This window comes from Lissotriton vulgaris, chromosome 1_2, assembly GCF_964263255.1.
Source record: "Lissotriton vulgaris chromosome 1_2, aLisVul1.2, whole genome shotgun sequence".
Lineage (NCBI taxonomy): Eukaryota > Metazoa > Chordata > Amphibia > Caudata > Salamandridae > Lissotriton > Lissotriton vulgaris.
This window is the reverse complement of record NC_141686.1, coordinates 349,351,045-349,366,512: the sequence shown is the minus strand read 5'-3', so window position 1 is coordinate 349,366,512 and position 15,468 is coordinate 349,351,045. Positions and strand designations below refer to the sequence as shown.

The 15,468-nt window shown below is 47.2% G+C and overlaps 1 protein-coding gene across 1 annotated transcript in view; it reads left to right on the top strand.

The window, feature by feature from the left end:
- LOC147736762 (uncharacterized) overlaps positions 1 to 15,468 on the top strand; it is a 172,060-nt gene that overhangs the window by 69,382 nt on the left and 87,210 nt on the right. Inside the window, 1 exon segment of the mRNA XM_086952691.1 lies at positions 14,264 to 15,426. Within this exon segment, the coding sequence (XP_086808817.1) occupies positions 14,264 to 15,426 (1,163 nt within the window).

Below are 15,468 nucleotides of genomic sequence, written 5' to 3'. Positions count from 1 at the left end.
ATAAGTTGCTTAAAATATATAAAATGCATAAAATACACACAGTGATAAAAGAATGGCTAAAAGGTACTCAACTGGTGCTTCTAAAATAAGCCTACCCCGGTGTACCTGACCTAAGCCTAGCAAAAGGGAAGAAGTAAGTGAGGAGTAGTTTAAGTTTAGTAATCTCTTTGCTGAGAATCTGCCGAATCAAGAATTCTCTTAGGGTCTAATCAGCTCCGTACCTTGGTTTAGAATGAAGGAGGTCTTGTATCTCTCTCTCATGACTCGATTTCCCAGATACCCGCAAGGGTAAGCCGGAAACACTGGAGCTTGATTTCTCGGCAGGAGAAAAGGCAGAGTCTCTCAGTGCGTCAGCTGGAGGGTCGGCTTCCTTCGGCACTTGCTGCTGCAGGGCGTTGGGCAAGTAGTTAGTCGATCTGCTCCAAAACCACTGTGTGTTTTACTGAGCAAATGAAGGCATATTTATATCTTGAAAGTGCCGAGTTTGACGTATGATTGGACTTAATAACGTCACTCAAGACTCAATTCCTAGAAAACTCCAGGATTTTTTGGATAACTTAATATTCAAGCAGGGGGAAGATCTAAGCTGCTGAAGGCTGGGTTTTCCAAGAAATCGTTGTGGATTCTCGGAACTTAGTGGAAGTAGCCATGCCGTATTTTGGCTGCAAGGCTCAGTCTAAATATGGTAAGGATTTCTATGCCTATATAAGGATAGGGTAAAGTATACCTATATAAGGGCATGAATCGGGAAAATGACACTAGGGTCCTAGATTCGTTTACAACAGAACTTGAAGAAAAATCCTGATATGTTGCAACCTTTTCTACGCATATTTGTTTGTTTTACTACAAGCGATTGAGTTTTGGTAGCTCCTCTGCTGCAGAACTTTTCCAAGACGTCACTTGACTTATCATATAGCCTGTAGTAAATGCATTTAACTATAGTGATATATTGGTATTGTGGGGCTGCACAGAAAGAGCATTACAAAACTCTCATGCAAGTATGTCGTTTGCTGAATGATGCAGCCTTAACTCTGAATGCTGACAAATGTGAATTCCACAAGAAAAGCTTGAAATTCTTCAGCTATGTCTTTTGTGATGGGTGTATGAAACCTGATCCAGCTAGAGTGAAAGCATTGTCTATTGCAAATCCCCCACAAGGCATTTCTATGATACAGTCATTTCTTGGAACGGTCAATTACTGTTCTAGATACATACAAGAGAAGAGCATCCAAAAAATCAAACAAGCCATTGAGAGCGCCATTGAAATGCCCGACTTTGATCCCAAACTCCATACAGAGGTTGTAGTTGATGCTAGCCCTGTCGGGTTAGGCGCAATCCTTGCACAGCACAAGGGACCACCAAATGCCTGGAGACATATCGTGGTACATGCCAATAAGAGCCAGTCACAAACTGAACGTGCTTACTCGCACCCTGAGAAAGAAAGTGTGGCACTGGTTTGGGCTTGTGAATAATTTCCATGTGTTTGTGTATGGAAAGCCCTTCACATTAGTGGCTGATCCCCAAGCATTGTTGATGGTATTTGGCAATCCCACAGCAAAAATGCCTCCTCGAATTGAGCATTGGGGTTTGAGGTCACCAGAATTACAACTAAACGATTCTTCATCATCCAGGGAAAGATCAGAAACTGGCTGATTATGCCCTAGTACCCCATGTAAGACAGTGGAGGATTACATCCAATTTATTGTGAAATCGAGTACACCAGCTGCCATGTCTTTAGAGCAAATTGCCACTGCCAAGGTAGTGGCATGTCAAGATTAAAAGTTGTGGAACCAGTATTCTAGACCTCTCACTAATGACAGCGAGTATATGAAGTTCAGAAATGTGAGATGAACTTTCAGTAACGCAGGAAGGCCTCATTCTGCAAGGTACAGGGATTGTTATTCACCAAAGTCTCTGACAACAAGTAGACGAATTTGCCCAAAAAGGAGATCGAGGAATAGTTGCCACTAAGAGAGCTCTCCGTGATCGAGTCTGGTTTCCGTATCTTGACAAAAGGGTAAAAAAAGAATTGAAGACTTGTCACATATGCAACTGTCTTTCATCTCAAGTTAGTCAGCAACCTTTGATTATGTCAGAATTGCCACATCATGCTTGGGAGAGAATTGCTATTGATTTTTTATGGCCCTCTGGATAATGGACTGTTGCACACTTCTGAGGGTTCATTTGAAGTCACCCGTTCAGCAAAGACATTTTTGAGTATATGTACTGGAGCTCTGATCCCATGCTTTTAGACGCTCCTTGGGACTGGTAGCCAAACACTGTTGGCTCTACAAACTGCTCATTGCCATGAGGACTGCTGTGCTGCCAGGAGCAACAACCATTTCAACTAACTGCCTTGTTGTGTTGACCAGCTGGGCTGCAGGAGGGACTACCAATTTGCAATCTAGCTGTATGTGCTGTCTGCTGCCTGCGACCTCCTTTTGTGCCCCGAAGTGCTCTTGCCCCCTGTTCTCTCGAGATCTCAGGGCCATCAAAGACCTTGTTGCCTCTTTTCTCCAAGACTTCTGCTGGGTGAGCCCATTTTACAAGGGCTAGCATGTCGCCAGTGCCCCCTTCTGCACCAAGGTAAAACATTAAAGGACAGTGCACCATGGGACTACAGTGCAGCGCTCTGACCAGGGGAGTGCCTTTGTGCATTCGAGGGAAGTGCTCCATGTTTTTCCAATCCAATTTCCAATCTTTATTTCGATCGATAGATCAAAAAAGATATACAAAACATGTCACAGCATTAAAACATCCTAATAAGCATTTCATTATTCTAATAAAAACATTACAAGTTGAAACTATCTTTTGAACCAAATTCAAGATAAGCTGGATGTTATGGATCTACTCCCCCTTTATCAATCTAGTGCGGACATGCCACATTGCTGTAAGGAATTTTGCCATCGCAAAAACAGTCAGTGGGGACAAATCTGTTTTTAGAACTCTGTAAGCTGGTAGCAGTGCTCTGAATCCCAGATTTTTGAGGTGCGGTACCAGCCAATACTTCCTGCTTTTCCGGTATGCACCGCAGATAAAGACCACATGGACCTCATTCTCCTCGGATTGTCCACAAGTCGGGCATATCCCTGAGCCGGAGCTGCCTGGCCATTTTTTCGTGAATGTTCTAAGGGGTCCCATACCTCCATTGTAAAAATAATTTCCTGGTCTGGGGTGTAATTATATCGATCAATACAGCTTCCAGGGTATAGGAATCTTTGGATTTAATGAACTGGTTTGATAGAGATCCCTCCCTTGTACCCGCCAGAGCCCGGAGAAGCATGTGGTCGTGATATGCTCTGGACAACCGTTTCCTTGAAATCTTTGCACAGGCATTTTCCGGGTTTGACCATAGTTCTGGCATGTTTATTGCTTCACAGGTCCTCCTAATATACATCAACCAAGGTATTTTTGCAGCAATAGTTAATGTTAGGAATTCCTGGAGCTCAATTCTGTAACTACTTAGGTCTTGGCTGCTCCAAAGGCGTCACCAGAAGGTCAGCGGTTTAAGGCCAAGGTCCTCCGCGATTGGTCTCATACCCAGGTCCAGTCTCATTGGTAATATTGGCGTACTTTGGGGGAGGGCAGTCAGCTGCCTGAGGAATTTATTTTCTGTTAGAGTGAGACAGTGTGCTTGGCAGTGGCCCCAAAGCTCGGCTCCATAGGTGACCGCCCCCCTTGCCTGAGCTTTGTAAATCTGGAGTGGAGGGCCGAGTGGGGGTAGTTGTGACTTGCTGGCTAATCTTAGGATGCCCCCCGCTTTCTGGGATAATTTCATGTTAGCCCTTGTGAGGTGTGCCCCCCATGTCAGGTGTTGATTGAGTGTGATCCCCAGGTACTCAAATGTATACACCCTTTCTAATCTTGACACTCCCAACATGGGGTTAGGGCGGTTAGAGGGCAAGGGGTTCAGGATCATACATTTTGTTTTCTGGGGGTTCACTTCAAGTCCCCTTAGAACACAGAAATCCAAAAAGGCGTCCAGCACTTGCTGGATGCCCATTGGCGATTTTGAGAGCAGGAGGGTGTCATCCGCAAACATTACTGCGGGCACCCTCCTGCCGCACAACTTCGGGGCGTCGATATTGGGAGTCCTGTTCAGATGCTCGATCCCCCCGTTCACAAAGAGGCAGAACAGGGTCTGTGCAAGCACGCAGCCCTGTCTCACCCCTCTGCGAACGGGGAATCGATCCGTTAATACACCGTTTCTCCCACACCTGACTCGTGCAAAGTTATTATGGTGTAATCTCGTCAGGACTGCCAGTATGTCTTCAGGGACGCCCATCTCTGCCATCACCCTCCACAGTTTAGTTCTAGGGACCAGGTCGAAATCTGCGCGCAAATCCACGAAAACCGTGTACAGCGGGCAGCCCTCAGCCTTCGCTGTTCTCCAAAACATCAGATTCAATCTGAATATTTGGTCTACTGTGGAGACCCCCCTCCTGAATCCCGCCTGATACGGGCTCAATACCTCTTTCTCCTCCAACCAGTGCTGCAGCCGGTCCAACATCAACCTTCCGAAGAGCTTCTGAGACACGTCGATGAGGCTGATGGGACGGTAGTTGGCGGGGAGCAGTGGGGAACCCTTTTTGAATATTGGGACCACCTCTGCTCCTCGCCAAGTATCCGGCACCTCCATCCCACCCAGTATTGCGTTAAATATCACCATGAGGTAGGGGGCCCAGATCACTGGCTCCTGCTTATACAGGTCGCCTGGTACCCCATCAAGACCCTGTGCTTTGCCTGCTGCCAACCCTGAGATGGCTACCCTGACCTCTTTTACCGTAAATGGTTCACTTCCTGGGGAGGCAACTCTGATTTGGGGACCGGGAGTTAAGGGGTCGTTCTCAAGTTCATAGAGGGACTGGAAATGATTTTGCCACACACTAGGTGCAATGTTTGGCTCAATTGCACAGGGAAGATCTTCCGAGCCGTGGTTGACTATGCGCCAGAACTTACGGGAATCTCTGAATTTCAGTGCCCCCGTGAGTTCCTGCCAGTAATGTTGGTCCCATTCGGCTTTGGCATTAACTCGCAGTTTTTTGTATGCCCTCCTCCTGGTGTGTATTTCCTCTCTAGGTTTGCCCATCTTGACAGTGAGCAGGAGCTCTTGTTTAGCTTTCCTGCATGCTGCGTTAAACCAAGATTTTTTATGTGCTGCTGTCATTCTGCTCTTTCCCTATTGAAAAAGTTCAGATTCTAATGTTTTAACTAGATCCTCGTGTGTTTGCCCCAATTGCGTGCTATTTTCCCCGTTGCTGTTTCCTTCCCCATATGCGAAGGCCATTCCCAGTACTGGAATTATTTTGGCATAGAGCCTGGGTAGCTTGTTGCCACTTGAAGCCAGATTTTCCCACCTCACTCTCCTGCGGTTATTCTCCAGGAGTAGCCTGGTCTTAGCTTTTTCTTCCGCTTTCCCTATGTCCTCAGTGCCCCCGAGTACGTATTCAAGTTCCAGGGCATTGTGGTCACTGTCACTTCTTTCTATTATCTTGAAGTCAACCACTCTTGCCCAGGACGATAACTGAACTAGGACATAGTCCAGTCGGGACTCTCTTCCTACCTTGTTAAAGGTGCATTTGCTGGGGGTGTCCGATTTGGTACGCCCGTTGCACGCCCTCAGCCCAAAATTGAGTGTAAGGGCCGTTATCTGTAGGGCAAGTGGAGTCCAAGCCCTTGGTGGAGGGGAATCCGGAACCGGAACCAGCCAACTTGAATCCTCCTCTAGGGAGGGTCCATCAAGTAGGTCGGGCAACGGTTCATAGTGTGAGTTCAGGTCCCCTCCAAGCAGGTAGTGGGACTCCCTAGGCAATTGGCTCAAAAAGGTGAAGAGTTCCTCAATTGTGGGCGATTCCCTTGCTGCAGGGACTGGTCTTGAATAGATGTTTATCACTACCACCTTGTCGGAATTTGGCCATTCCAACAGGACCGCCAGTATATCGTCCGAGTCTACGGGTATGGGCTGGGCCTTGCAGCCCAAATGGGTAGCTACCCAAATGGCCAGCCCTCCTGAGGGTCGGCCACGGCCACTCCATTTTGCGGGTTTTGAGAATGCTGCAAAGCCCTGACAGACATGTTCCCCTCTGGCCCAGGTCTCCTGGAACAGGCAGATGCTTTTTGAGTTAATGAAGTCCACCCATTCATCACTATCTACCTTGTTGCCCAGACCTGCGACGTTCCATGAGATCAGCTTCAGTGGTGATGAGGCCATTTGTTTTTGGGGGCTATGGGTCAATAAATTTAGGGATGGAATTGTCAGCAAATTTTCTGTGCTTCCCCCCACACCTATCTGGTTACTCCTATTACTACCTAGCCGGGCTGCACTCGCCGCATTTCCCAATGGAATTGCCAGTGAACTATCTATAGCTCCCCTCTCACTTATCTGGGTGGTCGTGCCCCTTCCTGACTGTACTAGTACAGGATCGAGGCTAGTTTGCAGATGTATAGGGTCCTCTGGTTGGTGTTGATTTTCTCGCCCAATACCTCCCCTGTGAGTTTTCCCCACCTCACCAGCCTCCGGTGATCCTAGTTGTGTCAGCCCACTAGTTTCCCTTATGGGTAGTCAGTCGACTGCCTCCAGAGTACTAAATCTATTATAGGTAGGGAGGTGGAATGGCTGATGGTTCCAATACAACCTAGGGGCTCCTCTCACTAACCCCCCCAGCCGCCCCCTCTCCTATTCTGGACCTCCCAGCCATCTTCCGCATCATAGACGCTGGGATACTCTGGCATCCATCTGGTGTTATGAGCAACTTCCCTCCTTCTTTCATTGATGGTCTCCCATTCCCCCTCTCTCCATGATGGTACCCCCCACTTTGGTTGTTTACTGTCTTCGCGCTGGCGGGGTAGAAGAATGAAAGGGGGAGGGGTGGATGGAATTCTCTTCTTCCTGATATGGCCAGTTGCAGATATACTTAGCTGTCCTAGGATCCCGAAAACTGACCAGGATGCAATCCCCGCCAATTGTTTTCCTCGTGTTCCCTACCCATGTGGCCCTCCTCACCATAAGGATATCGCTCATTACACCTAGTGGCAGTGGTCTGTTTTTGGATAGCCAGTCGATGGCTTTGTTTTTGAGAGAAGGCACCGACTCTATTGCGACAGATTTTAATTCGGGTACCCCTGTCAAAATGACTGTATACGGAGAAGCCTCCGGTGGTAAATTCATTGTTCTAATTGAGTTGTTTTGCCTGCTGCCACCAAGTTGAGTAACCCTCTGCAGATTTTTGGGGGGATTAACCTTGTCTGCGGGTCGATGAGGTGTATTTTGTGGAAGCGAGGTAATTGGTTGGGGATGAGGTGTCTGGGTAGTTGGATTTGCTTTAGAAATATTCCCGCTGTCTATGAGTGCTGGGGTGGATGTGGGTTTGCCTGTTGATTTACCTGTGGCCAGTGATTGGGGATTCTTTTTAGTGCTGGGGTTTTGTTTTGGGTTGTGAGTGGTAGACGTGGGTTTAATGTTAGGTAGAATTTTATTTGTGCACTCAGGAATTAATCTGGGTATCAAATCATGCCCCCCATTGAATCCTGTTAAGTTCGGTTTTAGACTGTCTGCGAGTTGGACTGTTGACTTTTCAATGTTCACAAGTCTGGCTTCTATTTTGATCAATCGTGCTTCTAGAGGCCCTAGCAGAGACCTCATAAGTACTCCTATATCTGCCAGTGTGATATCCTCGCACAAGGATTCCAGTGAGATGTTATCTAGATCCGGTGTTTGGTCAAGATGTTCAATATCTATGAGAGGAACTTCTCCCCTATCCTCAAGTAGTTGGCCCCTACTTCCACTGTTTCCCCCTCTACGGCTAAGCTTTATCGGGTTTGGTTTTGGTGTTCGAGGTTGCCTCCCACCCTTAGGTGGACCACCCGCTTCCTTTTTTGGATAGCTCCTTCCTTTGCCCCCCTTGCTAAGCCTGCGGCATTGTCACTGATGGGGGTAGGGGCCGGATTGCTGCAGGGGGTTGGTGGTATCGTCTGTGATAATCGGCCCATGGGGAGAGGGAGGAGACTCATGTCCGCTAAGTCGGAATTTGCTAGTGAGTGGTTTGGTCCCGTTGCCCCACTGGTAGATTCATTGGACTGGGGCCCTCCCACAGGTGTTTTGGCCAGAGCTAGGGGGCCTAGCGAAGATCTCCGTACCCAATCGATTTCCTGGGAGATTCGCCTTTCAAGCCCTTCAATATCCTCAATTAGTAGTGAGCCCGCCTTGACAAAATAATTATCAAGTGTACCTTTAGCAGCACCTGCTGCAGCCAGTGCCGCTTTGCTCCTTGTTTCCCTGGTGCTCATTGTAGGAATGTCAGTTCCGCTGCTGTTGGTGACAGCACAATATGGATCAAAGGGGGGTGGCCCGGTCCCGGTCTCTGCCGTCCTCGAATGGCCTCAAACGGCCCGCCCTTTGCCCGGGCTTAGCCCCGCGCTTCGTCCCGCGATGCGGTAGTGGGATACTAGTAATAAGCTCCACAGATGGTAGGCGTGGTCACTAAGGGGCGGGTTGGGAAGAGGACCCAGGTGCGGCCAATGAAGCTCTTGCTTGGCCCCCTGGTCCTCGCAGTCCCGCAGCACACCCAGCCAAGGCCCCGAGTTTACAGCCCTGGGTCGCAGCAAGAAGCTCCGAGGCTCCGTGTCAAAGTCCGTGGCAGTTCTCCTCTCCGATCCCGTAGCTGGCGCTGGAATCACTAACAAAGTCTGCAGCCTCGAGCGGCGCCCGCGGAGCGGGGGCCGCGAGGCGCTGTTAAGGGCGAGGGGGCGGGTCGGGAAGAGGACCCAGGTGCGGCCAATGAAGCTCTTGCTTGGCCCCCTGGTCCTCGCAGTCCCGCAGCACACCCAGCCAAGGCCCTGAGTTTACAGCCCTGGGTCGCAGCAAGAAGCTCCGAGGCTCCATGTCAAAGTCCGTGGCAGTTCTCCTCTCCGATCCCGTAGCTGGCGCTGAAATCACTAACAAAGTCTGCAGCCTGCATGTGGTGAGCGTTTTTTCTCTAGCATGAACAGCGTTGTTTCGCCTGGAGGCATTACCAGAGAAACAAACACGTCCTTGAGCCAGCGTGCTCACTGCAGCTGAATTGTATTGTGAACCTCACCCCCGGAGTCTGGCAAGATATCGCCACCATCAGATGCCACCAAGAATAAACTAGTGTGGCCCCTCTGGTCGTGAGACTCGAGGAACAGCCCCCTGAAGACTTGTACTGCTCTAAGATGGTACAGTGCAGCGTCTAAAGCTGTAGAGCTACTGGAGCTGCACAAAGCCTTCAAGGCAGGCGTTTCGACGACACGTTGTTCTGTAACATGCGGTGGGCCATCATTTTGAGGCTCATTCCATCCAGCCTCGCCCTCTGGTTTTAACGCGTATACTGCACGAAGCTCGCAACATCGGGTCCCACTCCCGAGACATGACAACATTGTTAGCAAGTTACAGATGCCCTGAGGACAGTGACCCTGCACCCACAAAGGTACTGTGATGCGGGTTGGGTCCAGAAGAGTGGTAAAGCCTCCCTGTTCTCCCTGCTCTCCCTCACGGGGGGCTTGGTTTCCCTTTGGGCAAAGAGACGCGATTTAAGCGGCCCCAGCGGACTCCAAATTCACAAGAGCGTGAGGGGCATTTCTTGTTCAGCATTGTCTCTGCTCTGGAGATGACCTCAAGAATGGCGCAGGCCCGTCCATAGAGGAGAACTGCTGGAAGACCCAAGCTCAATTTCTATTCAGCGTTTAGTAGGTGCTCCTGCGCCGTACGTTTGGTTTCATTTTTTTAAAAAAATTTATTGACAGGGAATTTTCAACATTACAATGCAGAAAAAACAAATTCAATTGACATTCATTGCCACCTACATTAAATTATAAATTTATTTGTATTGAAAGCAGAGTTAATCCAATATCAAAATTCGGCAAAAACAGGCCAAGAAAGACACTTACGACTAAATCATAACATTTCAATTGATCCATTCTGCTACCGGAGCCCAAATCTTTGATGCCATTTGCCTCCTCCTCCCCCCTTTGCAGGAAAAAACAGAGAATTCAAGCCTGTGAATAGCTAGCAATCTAGCCCATTTTGAAATTTTTGCGGGTGTATGATATAAGTCCAGCATTGCCATATAACTTTGAGTTCTATTGTTCCCGACACAATGACCTCACTGGCAAGCTCTATCACTTGTGATAAATCAATGCCTGTCTTCCCAAGCTTGACTTCCCATTTAACACTTTGAGCTGTCAAATCATTAGGAAGAACCGACAATATATATTGATAGAGCGAGCCTATTCTACTTATTTTTTTAATCAAGTCTAACATAGGCACTTGATCCAACATACCAGGTATAACCTTCAAATGTTTGTGAAGAAAACTATGAATCTGTAAATATTTCTAAAAATCCTGCGATGACAACTGAAATTTATCTTTTATACCATTATAAGATAACAATTGCCCATCCCCCACCAGATCCCCTAACACCTGTATCCCCTGCATTTGCCATCTATGCATAGTTTGATCTTGAAAGATACTAGGCAAGAGACCAGCATCTTTAAAAGGAGTGTATAGACTAAGATTTGGAATAGCTAATTTCCGCCTTATTTTCTGCCAGATTGTATATGCAGCAATTATGACCTTAAATCAGGTTCTATTGTAGTAGCTAGGTTCCAACACTTCCAAGAGGATACCCTTAGCCGCAGCACCCAAACCTATCTCAAAAATGGTAGGACGATTACATATTGGCACTACCGCTTTATCTCCAAATATTAACACTCCCATTGATTGAGCCATCGCTGCCCAGTAGTAAAAAAACTAATTTGGAACAGACCAGCTCCCAAGGTCGCGTGGGAGGCACATCCACTCAGCTGCCCTACGCGAGCGCCTATATCCCACAAAAACCTATTGCAAACCCTATCAGCCTTAATCAAACTGTTTTGAGAAAATAATAAAGGAACAGTCCTAAAAAAATATAAAAACTTAGGAAGTACTAACAGTTTATGAAAACTGGAACGTCCATATAAAGATAGGTGCAAATGATCAAGTCGCTCTAATTTAGTGTTCACCGCATCTATCACCGGAAGGATGTTTAAATCCGGAATAGTATCAACTGCAGCAGTTATCCGAACCCCTAAATACATGGCTTCTGTAACCACTGGGGCATCTGATAATGGCATATCGGGGGTCTGAACAACCTGTGTTTTTAATACATTCAGCTTATACCCCAGCTAAATCCTTAAGGGCACTGAATGCAGATGGAACATCCGAGGTAATAACAGCTATGTCATCTGCATACGCTAAAATATTATGCATAGTGTTACCAGCTCTTATCGGTACTATAGCCTGATTGCCCTCTATTCTACTCAGAAAAGGGTCGATATAAAGGGCAAACAGCAAGGGTGAACAAGGACACCCTTGCCGCGTGCCCCTACTGATAGAAAAATAAATGGTATGTTGTCCAGAAATGCGAAGTGAAGCTCTTGGAAAGAAATATATTGCCCTGATCGCATGTATAAATTCTGCAGGAAATTCCTGCCACTTAAGTACTGCCCACAGGAACCCCCAAGAGACCCTGTCGAATGCCTTCTCGGCGTCCAACAGGATCACCCCGAGGGGAGAGGCCGTAACATGTGCCCAATCTAATAGCGCAATGACACGCCTAACGTGGTCCGCAGTATCGCGCCCTGGAATAAATCCGTGCTGCTGCAAGGAAACCAAAGGAATAATCACTTGAGCTAGCCTGGCGGCCATAATTTTTTAATACATTTTAGAATCCCTATTTATTAGTGAGATCGGCTGAAAAGAAGACGGAAGCAGCTCAGGTTTGCCTTTTTTTTTAAACAGCACTACAGTAGTATCCTGCCACGATTCAGGGATTATACCCCTCTGAGCAGCTCTAAGTACCTCAAGCAAGTCCTGCCGAATCTCCGCTAAAAATACCTTATAAAACTCAAGTGGGACTGCATCTGGTGGAGCCTCCTTGCGAGCACCCTGCCCGAATTCTGGCCTTCTGTGGCCGACCTTTTGGCGGTTCACAGCGTCCCACTACTGAGACAGGGGACGGTACACGTCAAGCAGTCTTCCACGGGGGCCAGGTAGGCTTGCCACAGAAGGCCACCTGGTAATACAATCTATAAGGCAGGAATTGGTCATTTGCCAGTGAGCACCGGGCTCGGTGCTACCCGCTGAGATATTTTAATGTACATATATGTTTGTGTGTTGTGTTCTACCATCCGCTACAGGTACAATAAGGGAAGACTAAGAAAGGTGCATGTTAAACGCTGACCCACCCAGAAACCCTGAAGAAATCACTGCAAAGTAAGGCAAAGTGATGAAACATGTCGGTTGACTTTTAACAGAGTGAGCTAACAGCACAGAATAAAGTTATGAGTTGCTAGTTAGCCTCACCCTTTTTAAAGTGGTATATTTGTTTTTCACTATTTTGGGCACGGATATATCACATCGGGTTCTAGCACACACAACACTTGATGGCTGTCTGACCTATATGCACTTTCTTTATTTTTGTTTTTCTCCCATTTCTTTTGGGGTTGACAGTAGCCGATGATGAGAAGTGAGGAATCAGGCGAGTACCAGTCTGATACAATCCTCCCCTTGGTGTTGCTTCCGTGAGGCACTGTCAACCTTCCCTCCCCCTTTTTTTCACGTTTGGAAGATAGGGGATATATGTAGCTTGGTGGTGGAACCAGTAGACACACACATATTGGCAATACTGCCAGACTCAAAATTGCAACGGTGTGCATGATTGTGTTGACAGAAGGTATACAATTCCTCTGCCACAAGAGTAAATTCTTTGCAGCCATAGAGCTAATCAGGAGCAGGTCATTGTTGTATGGTAATATCAATAGCCAGGATAGCGCTTAAATTGCCACCGGGTATGCAAGGAACCAAGGAACATGAAGCCCCATGCAGTTCTGCTTCTCCTTGAACTACGTCTCCCACAATGCAATTCAATGATCCCTCCACAGCAGTACTGGAGATTTCACTTTTATCAATTAACACCGGCTTTTCTGGCAGGAGACCCTGTCCAGACACTAACAAAGTCTCACCACTTTTCTCGGAGGGGGAGACACTGCCATCTTTGCCTGAACAAACTGCCACAGACATCGGAAGTATGGGTGGTCCCTCTTTCTCTCCCTCGTTACTTTTCCTTGCGCCATCCAGGGCTTGACTAACTGCTGACACACTGTTTTTAGATTTAATATTTGCCTGATTAAATAGTGCAGGTACTGTCTTAAGGCTATTTTTCCTATTCAAGCCATTGCGAGCGGGTCCGCTGTTCTGCTCGCCGCTCCGATCATCCTTAGACGCACTCCCCGCCTCGCTCCCTACCTCTCTGCTGTTCAAGGAGGCCGCCGCCCCGCCGCAGCTGACAATGCTCTCGCTGCTAACGCCGCTTTGGAAACGACCTTTGGTGCCATAGCGGAGCCGCCTTGAAACTGATGCAGGACAGGAATCAAAGACCAGGTAAGCGGGCGAGGAAATCGCAGACCGCTTATAAGCCGCAAGTCCACTGACCACAATATCTGTCTTTGCATATCAGTCCGTTATCTCAAAAACATCTCCCACGCACGGGTGAAATCGCCGTGAGGAGGAACGCCAGCTCACACGGCCAAACGAGCGGCCGCCATCTTGCCTCCCCTACGTTTGGTTTCTAACTGCAATCACTTCAACCACGTTCACTACAGTAACCATATGAAGTGTAATAGGAGCGCAGGTGTGCTGTGACCTATGTTTTCATAGTAATTTGTGTTTTTCTCTGTCAAAACTGCATTATTTGCACGAACGGTGTGATATAAGTCATTTTGGTCTTGTTTGATTTACAATATAGAATTTATTTTTACATAATCCTGCGTGGATTCTCTTTTGTGGTTTACTCACTGTGTTGCTGCGCGAGCTTGTTGCACAAATGCTCTGCACATTGCATCTTTAAACAAGCCTGACTGTTCTGCGCCAAGCTACCAGAGGGTGAGCGCAGGCTTACCCTGACTAGAGTGGTGGATTCTGCCTGGCTTAGGTGCCTACCCTAGCCAACCACAAAGCCTGTGTCGAACAGTGGTTCTTGTGAATCACTTGATTTCCCAGCAGACTCCTGCTGCAGGACTAGGTCAACGCACTTTATGTAGGAGGACTAGCCACCATTTGTGTCTCAAAGGGAAGTGAGACTCTTTTTCCTAGACCATACATTTTTTTCCCTGAATTGTAACTGTTCACTTCTCCATATTATAACAATGCAGCTTTTTCAAGAAATATTTTCTTCATGTAATTTTCAATGTTTTTTCTATTTTGCAGAACAACAATCACATCTAGAAAGTATGAATGGGAAAGAAATCCATAAAGGTCCCGGAAGCAAGATGAATTTTACTCAAAATATCTACTTAAAGAAACGGCGCAGAATGCACATGAGGGAGAGACGCTTTGCTTGTAATGTGTGTGACAAAGGATTTATTAATGAGTCACTTCTTGTGAGGCATCAAAGAACACACACTGGAGAGAGGCCTTATCACTGCACCATGTGTGAGAAGAGCTTCAGTCAAAAGACAAGTCTTCTTCAGCACCAAAGAAAACACACAGGGGAGAAACCTTTTCATTGCACTGTGTGTTCCAAGCGCTTTGCTCATAAGAAAATCCTTGTACAGCATCAAAGTGTACACACAGGAGAAAAGCCTTATCACTGCACCATGTGTGAGAAGAGCTTCAGTCAAAAGGCAAATCTACGAATGCACCAACTAATACACACTGGAGAGAGACCTTATCACTGCACCATGTGTGAGAAGAGCTTCAGTCAAAAGACAAATCTTCTTCAGCACCAAAGAAAACACACAGGGGAGAAACCTTTTCATTGCACTGTGTGTTCCAAGCGCTTTGCTGATAAGAGATCCCTTGTACGGCATCAAAGCATACACACAGGAGAGAGGCCTCATCATTGCACTGTGTGTTCCAAAACCTTTTCTCAGAAGACAAGCCTTGTACTGCATCAAAGAACACACACAGGAGAGAAGCCTTATCACTGCACTCTGTGTTCCAAGCGCTTTGCTGATAAGTCGGCCCTTGTACAGCATCAAATTGTACACACAGGAGAGAAGCTTTATCACTGCACTGAGTGTTCAAAGCGCTTTTCTCGTAAGGCACTCCTTGTACAGCATCAAAGTGTACACACTGGAGAGAAGGCTCATCACTGTACTGTGTGTTCCAAGCGCTTTGCTTATCAGGGATCCCTTGTACGGCATCAAAGCGTACACACATGAGAGAAGCCTTTTCACTGCACTGTGTGCGAGAAGAGCTTAAATCAAAAGTCAAATCTCGTAACACCAAACACACTGGAGAGAAACCTTATATCACTGCAAAGTGTCTTCCAAGCGCTTTTCTTAGAAAGAAAGGCCATGTATGGTATCGAAGTGCACACACAGGAAAGAGGCCTTATCACTGCACAGTGTGTGGGAAGAGCTTTACTGGTAAGGGACATATGCAACGGCACCAAATAATACACGCTGAAC